The sequence below is a fragment of the Chrysochloris asiatica genome, unplaced genomic scaffold (genome assembly GCF_000296735.1).
Source record: "Chrysochloris asiatica unplaced genomic scaffold, ChrAsi1.0 scaffold00217, whole genome shotgun sequence".
Lineage (NCBI taxonomy): Eukaryota > Metazoa > Chordata > Mammalia > Afrosoricida > Chrysochloridae > Chrysochloris > Chrysochloris asiatica.
This window is the reverse complement of record NW_006408735.1, coordinates 2,673,491-2,683,615: the sequence shown is the minus strand read 5'-3', so window position 1 is coordinate 2,683,615 and position 10,125 is coordinate 2,673,491. Positions and strand designations below refer to the sequence as shown.

Genomic DNA, 10,125 nt, shown 5'->3' with positions numbered 1-10,125 from the left:
TAATCACACTTGCTAACCATTTGGTTGAATAAACTGCTGGGGCATCACTCAGGACATTTTAGGATTATTCTACAACATGATGATGTGATTTATAGAAGAATAATACCAGCCATTATACTATAAATTATTATCTGAAACTCAAACAGCAAACAGAGAACAGCAAACATAATTTAGAGGGGGAGCCATCTTGACACATAGGAATGAGCACTGTTTGGACATCAGAACATTTGATTTTTCATTGTCACTCTGCTATGTAATAATTCTTTGAGTCTAGAAAAGTCAACTAATTTCTGTGCTTCTTTTTCTTCTTATTAAGCTGAGATATCCATCTAAACTTCAAAAAAGTATATGATAATCCACGATAATTTCAATAACATGAATTTTAATATAAAACATATAAAATCAGCTTCAAAATTTTCTGCATATACTGCAAATATCTCTAAGAATTAACTTATTATAGACCTTCACTAACTTTTTCTATTAAATGCAAGGACTCAATGTTACCTGAAAATAATGAGACCAACTATTATTGCAAAAGGGAAACTAGAAAAAGACTGCTCCCCACAGGAAATTTATTAACAATAAGAGCTCAATTAAATGTTTTAAAATAGTGAACAATATCCACTTTCATATAAATAAATTAGAGAGATACTGTTGTTGTTGTTTTTTCTCCTTTCATAATCCCACCTACGCACAAAATACTGTAGCAAAGACATAATTTCTATGAGGAGGTATTCATTGTATACATAGAGAAGTCAATGGAAGCAAGTTTGTAAGAAAAGAAAAAAAGGCTATGAATCTAACCAACTGCGTCCTTATATATATGCTTAATACGATCTATCCGATGATATAATGAATTATCAATTGTTAAGGAAGTGTGTACATTTGGCAGTATTTTTAAACAAAATATATTCTGTCATTTAAAATCCATTATATCACCCTTTCAAAAGTCAGTTGCAATTTTCAAACACCCATGATATCATCAATATACAAGGGAGCTTCAAAAAGCTTGTGAAAAAATGAAACTGAAAGATAATGGAATTTTTACATGAATTTTTTGAAGTCCTCTCAAATGTGTGTGAGTCTGTAACTATAGGATGATACTTAATTTCTGAAATTAAATTAAATACCAGTGTGGACTAGAATAAAATTACGTTCACAAAGTTTAAATCAAGATGATTAACATTTCTGCTTATGCATTTCACCGATCACTTTTCCTTCAAAAGACAAAGGTAGCAAAAGAGGAAGGTAGCAAAAAAGGAAACAGGAATACCTGCTTCAGTAATGGAACATATTGATTTAATTGGCTAAGAAGTCCATATGCTAATACTCCGAATAATTAGCCATTCTTTTTGTGTTTTGGTAACATATATCCGCATACAATGAATATCAAATGGAACTTTTTGATTCACCTCTGACATTTCAAAGTTTCCATTTTTGAATTCCCCTAGTCTTAAATAAGTAACACACTGAATCCCTTTTTTGCTAGGCATAACTTTTTCCCCAACATCTAGGGCTCCATGATGCAAAATGTCATTTTGTCGATCATCTGTTCCAGTAGCCACTTTAACTTTGCTGATTATAATTGGGCTTTCAAATACAATCACAAAAACATCTCCTGATGAAGGTGGTTTTCCCCAAAAGTACTCATCAACACTACTGTAAGCTTTGCTTGCTTCATAATTTTCAAATACATTCATGTTGGTATATAGACTTGCAGGAGGATTATCAGGAATGTCAAATGACTCTTCTTCAAAATCATCATCCTTCAGCTTGTTCTCGGTCCCTTTATAGGATGAATAGTAACCCATGTGCTGAAAGAGAGATGGTTTGAAACGAATTACATTCTTCTGAGCCAAGAGTCCTCGAAAATGAGTCAATAGCCAATCACAAGGCATTTCTTGATAAAACATTAATAAAAAATGTGCCAGACGTGGGAGATCATGAGAATGATAGAGTTTTCCAATGTAGCCAAGCTTAGAGAACTCAAGAGTTACCCAATAAGTTCCCTCTAGGGATGTAATGACTTTCTTGATGGCGGTTAAGAAATTTTTTGAACATCGGACATCATCTTCAAGCATTACATAATAATCTGAAGTATTTGCACAAAAGTTAAGCAAAAAAGCATAATCTACATTTTGCTTGGAACGAAATTTGACTCTATCTTCTGGATCATTATAATTTCGTTTAAGGCCATCCAGGATTGGGTAATATTCTTCAGGAGCATGTATAACCATTAATCTTCCTGCAATAATATGATGTGCAAATTTCTGTGTAATATCCTGAACCATGACCTCACGCCAGGACGAATTAAAGTCTGCTAGATGAACCACCACTGAAATTTCCTTCAGTTCTTCATAGCTGGACTGCTCAAATATCGACTTGATTGTCTCAAGTAAATAGTTTCCTTTTTTTCGTTTCACAGATGAAAGTCCAATTGTAAGATACCCTGAGCAAAAGAATTAAGAAGGAAAACCAATTAAAAGTGAAGTATGTTTTGAATATTGTAGAAAAAGAAAACAAAAACAAGATAAAGTTCCTAGGTCTGATTCTTTATTAAATCATTTTAGTAAAGATTATGTCTGAAATATTTGTATTAAAGTCTTAAGCTCTCTATATAAAAACTACAAGGAATTTATAACTGATTGATCCTTTATAGGGACAATAAATTGCATCTTAAGCACACTGATATATAAGCCCTATTACTATAAACATTTATCTAAAGAATTTTTTTAAAAAGGTTCAACATGTTCTGAAGCTTATTGCTCTCATACAAGACCATTATGGAATATAGATATATTTATATGGCATAATGGAGTCCTGGTGTGGCACTATGGGTTAATGTGCCAGACAGCAAAGCCATTTGAACTGCAAGGTCGGTGGTTCAAGCTCACCAGCTGCTCCTCGGAAACTGTGTACATGGTTGCTATGGGTCAGAAACGATTAGATGGCAGTTAACAACAACAACAATATGGCAAAATAACTGTAAAACATAAAAGGAATTCATAGCTAAGGCTGACAAGTTAGCTTCAAAGGATGAAAAACAGAGGATTCATTTTCAATGGCCTATATTTTTCATAGAAAACATGTTATAATTTTTAAGTTTTATTTCACCATTAAATTATGCCAGTAGAAATTATAACTTTACTTCAATTTTTTTATTTGAAATTTATCTAGCATCCATAAGCAAGCAAACAATATCATATTTTTGAAAAATTATATGGCACACTGTCCCAAGACTCAGGCTTTCGTAGTTTCTTTAAATCTGAAACATATTCTATAATCATTTAATCAGGAGAAATTTTTCTACAGAAATTCACAATATAAAAGTTAAAACTAGATGTTTTCAGGGAAATGACAGTTCTCTATGGTATTACCTTATTTTTTCTATTAATATAGTTTCAATGTTTAAGGCTCTCATATTCACCAAAATACAGAACAGAATAAAAACTTGATTCCACCATTTGGAAAACATAAAAATGTTTGTGTTCACCAGGACAATTGCATATATGTTGTTGTTGTTGTTGTTGTTAGGTGCCATCAAATCAGTACCGACCCATGGCGACCTTATGCACAGAAGAATGAAACACTGCCCGATCCTGGGCCAACCTCACAATTTTGCCATGCTTGAGTCCATCGATGCTGCCACTTGGCCAATCCATCTCATTGGGGGTCTTCCTCTTTTTCTCTGACCCTCCACCTTACTAAACATGATATCCTTCTCCAGTGACTGGTCCCTCCTGACAATATATCAGATATATATATATATATCGATAAAATATGATTTGGAGTCCTGGTATGGTGCTGTAGGATAAGCACCGGACTGCTAACCACAAGGTTTCCTTATACAGGAAACCTTATACAGGGTTGCTATGAGATGGAATCTCCTTGATGGCATTTTAAAACCACAACAATGCCCATATGATAGGATTGTTGGGATACCGAATAATCCCCTTCCAAAGAAAAGATTCCTTACTAGTGTATCAGAGAGATCATGGGTTACACATTTTGTTTGAAAACTTGGGCTTAAGACCCAGACTTCTATTGAAACAGATACTCAGATGTTATCTGGAACCATTAAACATTAAGCCATCTGCCTTCATTAATGTTCAGTAGTCAACAATATGAAAGTATTTTCCACATAAGAGGCAGAAGTCTATTATCCAATATATACATGAAATACACTTGAATATTCATAACAGACTTTCTATAAGTTAGCTATTTTCATCATTCCCATTTTAAAGAAAAGGAAACTAAGTCATAGTGAGATGAAATAATGTATAATGAATCACACTTAGTAAATTGTGTGATGCTAATATAATATTATATTATTTGTTGTCCTACTCTTATTTGTTGTGTTAAATGTCATAGCATATTCAGTATACAGTAGTGGATGATATTGCCCATAAACATTAGTAAATTTAGAACTGAAAGAAGAAATGAGAAATGTTTGAACAAGGGTGTTGTGTTGGCTCCAACTCATAGCAACCCTGTATAGGGTTTCTGAGGAGCAGCTGGTGAGTTTGAACCACAGATGTTGCAGTTCAGACCAACCTTGTGGTCCAATGCTTATTTTACAGCACTAAACCAGGACTTAAAGCTGGTGTTGTTGTTGTTGTTAAGTGCTGTCGAGTCGATTCCAACCCATAGCGACCCTGTATAGGGTTTCCAAGGAGCAGCTGGTGAGCTGGAACCACCGTCCTTGCACTTCAAACGACTTTGCAATCTGACTCATTAGACCACAGCGCCACACCAGGACTCCTGTGTAGCAGCAATGAAATAATAATGCCAGTCTTACACAATTAAAAACAAAGTTAATAGCAGTAGATAATTGAATTGTTGGAATAAATGTAAGAGAGAGCTAAAGAAATCTAAATTAATTTAAGTAATAATTTCCTTAATCCAGTGAATGCAACGTTTTGTATAAACATGTCTTAATAGGAACTCAATTGAATAACCGCAAAATCTAACAATGTATTTCAATAATTCGAAGATTAATATTATTTCACACTGAAACATTATAAAATCAGCTTGCAATTACGATTGGTAGAAATTTACAATTAAAATACATAATCATCATACTTTCTAAGTGGTTCTGAACAGTGATCCCTCTCAGCCCTAACCCATGTGTCTTCTTATTTGTTTATTTTTTTGTTGTAAATCTGTGCTGGGTATGGCATATTCTAGGCGGGGTGGAGGGTGGGGGAGCGGGGTTTGAGTCATTCCAGCAAATTGTCATACCAAATGAAGAATGGGAAGTCAGACTCTGAAGTGAAGGGAATCATGTGGACATCACCCAATGGTTTAATCTAGGGTGGCTAGGGATGAGAAATAATGATTGAATTAGTAGCTCGGATATGAAGTAAACAGGGAAAGGAAGCTAAGATTTCCACAAGACAGGGGTGGAGTTTAGAGAGGGATTTGTCATCCACCACACAATTTGGACTCTTGGTGTAGCACTGTAGGAACAGCACTGAACTGTGTATCACAAAGTTAGCAGCTCAAACCCACCAGCTGCACTTTGGAAACTCTATACAGGGTCACTATGAGTTGGAACCGACTCAACAATACTTAACAATAGCAACAACAACGCAATTTGGCATTACACATGGTGATCTTTGTCTCCCTGAACTGGTTTTGTTAGAATGAGAGGATTTGTTAAAATGGCACTATTATCATGGGGGTGTATTAGATAATGATTCGTTTTCTAATCTATGGTATCTGGAACCTATGAAATATATTGCATTGTTTCTTGATTCCAAAGTAGTTTTTCTAAACGAACTGTCACTAATTCAAAGCTGGTCACAAATAATAAAGATCAGGCCATTAAAGTTTGTAAAATTTATAATACAGAAGTATTTATGTTAAAAATTAGCATATTTATTTTCCTTAGTCTCTCTACATAGTTCTACAGCAAGCTAATACAATAATACTTAGGCATTTTAATACTTTTCTATTAAAGGGAATGAAGCCATGAGCAATGCATTTTCAATCAGGATATGTTTGTTCAAAATTTAGCGTACATTGAAGTTTTCCCCAAATAATATATTATATTAGCAAAGCTCTTAAACTTCTACAGTTATACAAATGAAACATGTTATTATTTTAAAAACAACAACATTCTATGTATTCTTTATCTATAAGTCTAAGGATACTTACGTTTTCTTTGCAAAGGAGTGGCAGCTAGGTAGCGATAGGTGACATTTATGGCTCCTGAGAAATTAGATAAATCTTTGAATGTATGTACATAACGTTCTGAATTCAACTGATGAATAGATGTTTCTCTTAGAAGTTGTTTATCTCCTTCCTGAATGCCAAAAAAGAGGCAGAGAAAGAAAAGAAGTAGTGGGTGAACATGGATGGAATAGTTTCTACTTGAGCAATGAATATGAGAAGGATATATAACATGAGGTGCTATAGGAAGGCACTTCAAAAAGTTCATGGAAAATTTAATGACATGATAGTGGATGTTTTCCATGAACTTTTTGAAGACCCATTGCTTAACACTTAATTACTAGTATCACAAAGCATAAATAGTTATTTCTCACCTGATTTCTGACCTAGAATATATTTAAGACTATCTATTCCACTCTTTATATGGAAATTACACTTTTTTTTGTATAGGATTTTCTAATAATAATATTTTATTGATTCAAATAACCTTTACAATAAAAACCCCATTGCATCCATGAAGAAAATTCATTTTTTTTACAATAAATAAAACATCTTCAAATTTGATACTAATCTATTTTACGGTGTCATCTAAGGGTTGTTGTTAATTGTTAAGTGCCATTCCAACTTATAGCTACCCTGTATAGGGTTTCTGAGGAGTGGCTGGTGGGTTTGAACTGTTGACCTTATGGTAGCAATCCAGTGCTTATCTTGCAACGCCACACTCACCAAATTCCCTGTAGTTGAGTCATTCCAAGCTATTTATTGCTAGCCAAACATTGCCAAAGAAAATTTTACATCTCTGGTAGCGTTGTTGTTGTTGTTGTCATGTGCCATCGAATCGGAACCGACTTATAGCGACCCCATGCACAGTAGAACGAAACAATGATCGATCCTGGGCCAACCTCACTACCGCTGCCAAACTTAAGTCCATCAATGATGCCACCTGGCTGATCCATCTCGTTGGGGGTCTTCCTCTTTTTCTCTGACCCTCCACCTTACCCAGCATGACATCCTTCTCCAGCGATTGTTTCCTCCGGACAATATGTCCAAAGTAGGAGATACGAAGCTTAGCCATCCTGGCCTCCAAGGAGCACTCTGGCTGCACTTCTTCCAAAACAGATCTATTGGTTCTCTGGTAGCGTAGTGGTTACGAATTGGGCTGTTAATCTCAAGGTCAGCAGTTTGAAACTACCAGCTGTTCCGTGGGAGAAAGATGAGGCTTTCTGCTACCGTGAAGATTTACAGCCTCAGAAACCCTGTACAGGGTCGCTATGAGTCGGAATGGACTCCACGGCACATAACAACAAGAAATTGTAAGTGTAGAAACTATTCAGAAAAATGTGGACAACTGTAATTTGAGTATTTATTGACTATGAAATTTTATTCAGTCAATACTTATAGTTATTGCCATCAAAAGACCTTGATAATGGTCTGTCCTTGATACATGGAAGTTTACAGTTTTTATTTTTTCTTTCAAATGTTTCAGAAATGCCTCAATTAGGATATATTTGGTCTAAAGAAATATGATTAGGCCACGCATCTCAGAAACCCTATGCAGGGTCGCTGTGAGTTGGAATCAACAACACAACACACCACTACAATATCTATTTTACAATGGAGTTATGTCAATAAAGTTTCAGGATGTTTATATGCAAGAAAATACTCATATTTAGATTAAAGTGTATTTGTTGTTGTGATTATGTGCCATTGAGTCAATTCTGACTCATAGCAACCCTGTTCAGGGTTTCTGAGGAGTTGCTGGTGGATTTGAACCTCCAATCTTGTGGTTCACAGTCTAGTGCATATCTTCAAGAGCCATACCAGAGTCCAATATACTTATATAACTATTAATTGTTACTTGATTCTCTCTTCTTTTATATAAGTTCAGTCATTGATATGATTGTTGTTGTTAGGTGCCATTGAGTCTTTTTTGACTCAGAGTTGCTCTGTACAGAATTTCTGATGAACTGCGGGTGTTTGAACCATCAACCTTGCAGTTCAAATTGACATTGCAGATGAAAGTGCCAAACCAGAACTCCAAAGATCTGATTAGTTACATATTATTAACAAAATGATGACATTTTGGGTTCTGTATTTAATTTACTACCATTGATAGAATATGTTTACTTAGCAATCTAATCATTAAAATACATTCTTCTTTTGGTAACGTGTGTACTCTATTGTGAGGTGATGTTAGGATAGATGTCTACTATTGACTACAGATTATTAAACATATGCAACCTGTTAAAACAACAGAGAAAGCAAGTGTATTAAATGCTATAGTCCTGATATTATTTTGCTCTGGTCAATAAAACTTTAACCAACCTTATTTGTTGTTGTAGGTACCATTGAGTTAGTACTGACACATAGTGACACTGTGTACAACAGAATGAAACACTGCATGGTCCTGTGCCAACATCACAATTGTTACTACATTTGAACCCATAGCTGCTGCCACTGTGCCAATACATCTCATTGGGGGCCTTCCTCTTTATCTCTGACCTTCCTTTTTACCAACCAAATATGATATCCTTCTCCAGGGACTGCTCCTTCCTGACAATATGCCAGAAGTATGAGAGATGAAGTCTGGCCATGCTGTCTTCCATGGAACACTCTGACTATAATTCTTCCAACACAGATTGATTTGTTCTTTTGGCGGTCCATGGTAATTTTAATATTCTCCAACACCATAACCCAAATTCCTCTAAGGACTTTCTTATTCACTGTCTAATTTTTGCATGCATATGAGGTTACTGAAAATACCATGGCTTACATCAGGCACACCTTAGTCCTTAAACTGACATCTTTGGTCTTCAACATTTTAATGAGGTCTTGTACAGAAGCTTTGCCTAATGCAATACGTCATTTGATTTCTTGACTGCTGTTTCCATGAGTGTTGATGGTTAATCTGAGAAAAATGAAGTATTTGATAACTTCAATGATTTCTCAATTGATGTGGATGTTGTTTATTGGTCCAGTGGTGAGGATTTTTGTTTTCTTTAAACTGAGGTGCAATCCCTATCAAAGACTCTATATAGTCAAGTGCTTATCCTACAGCACCACACCAGGACTCCAAATAAAACTTCAATTAAATTCCTGCTCTAAAAGATTATGAATGACTTAGGTACAAATTTTGCTTCCCTTGGAACATCCAATAATTTGCATCAAATTCACTACAAAGGACCAGAAAAATGAAAAATTTCACTTTCAAATCTTTTGTGAGGTTGAAAAGATTTTTCCCCTTAGGATGAATATTAGTAGGAATTGATGGGCATGATTGGGGATTTACAAGAGCTTTCAATAAGGTCTATGTTAATCAAGATTTATTCTGAACATCTATATAGTTAATCAGTTAGACATTTGGTCCTTGATGTCTCATTTCTACATATTATGTTGTCTTGATTAATATACACAGCAATTTCTTCTGTAGGTATACATAGGTAAGTTATATGGTATTATTACAGAATTATAGAAACCTCCATTAAACAAAAATATAAAAATGTGATGCATTGTTTAATAACATATCCTACATCCAAGAATATGTTCTTCTGAAGGTGGTGTTTCCACTTCCCTAATCCTTCCCTGAAGAATTTTGCTCATTTTGCTTGGTACCATGTCAAAATCGCAGTTTTGGCATCCTTTAGAGATTCAAATTGTGTTCCCTAGATGTTCTTTCAGCTTGGGGAATAAAAAGTCTGAAATGACCAAGATAAGGGCACTAGGGTTCTAAGGGGAAATGTTTACTAAGGAAATTCTGGTAGGACCTTCCTTGTAACCCTTGGAAAATGAGCAAGTGCTTTGTTGTGATAGGGAAATAAAATTCCTTTGTACTTTTCTGATATTTTTCTCATAACTGCAGTTTATAATTTTATGCAAACATTTTCATAAGACCTCATAATCATCCTGTGATCTTGAAGAAATCTATTAAAATTGCCACTTGTTGTTGTTGTT

At 34.8% G+C, this 10,125-nt stretch overlaps 1 protein-coding gene across 1 annotated transcript in view; it reads right to left on the bottom strand.

Moving 5' to 3' along the window:
• Positions 1-1,277: 1,277 nt before the first annotated feature.
• The window catches only part of MGAT4C (mannosyl (alpha-1,3-)-glycoprotein beta-1,4-N-acetylglucosaminyltransferase, isozyme C (putative)), a 26,211-nt gene continuing 17,363 nt past the window's right edge, over positions 1,278-10,125 (bottom strand). Inside the window, exons 2-3 of the mRNA XM_006872964.1 lie at positions 6,160-6,307; positions 1,278-2,449 (exon numbers count right to left, since the gene is read on the bottom strand). Of these exons, the coding sequence (XP_006873026.1) occupies positions 1,308-2,449; positions 6,160-6,307 (1,290 nt within the window). The 3' untranslated portion in view covers positions 1,278-1,307. The remainder of the gene's footprint in view (positions 2,450-6,159; positions 6,308-10,125) is intronic.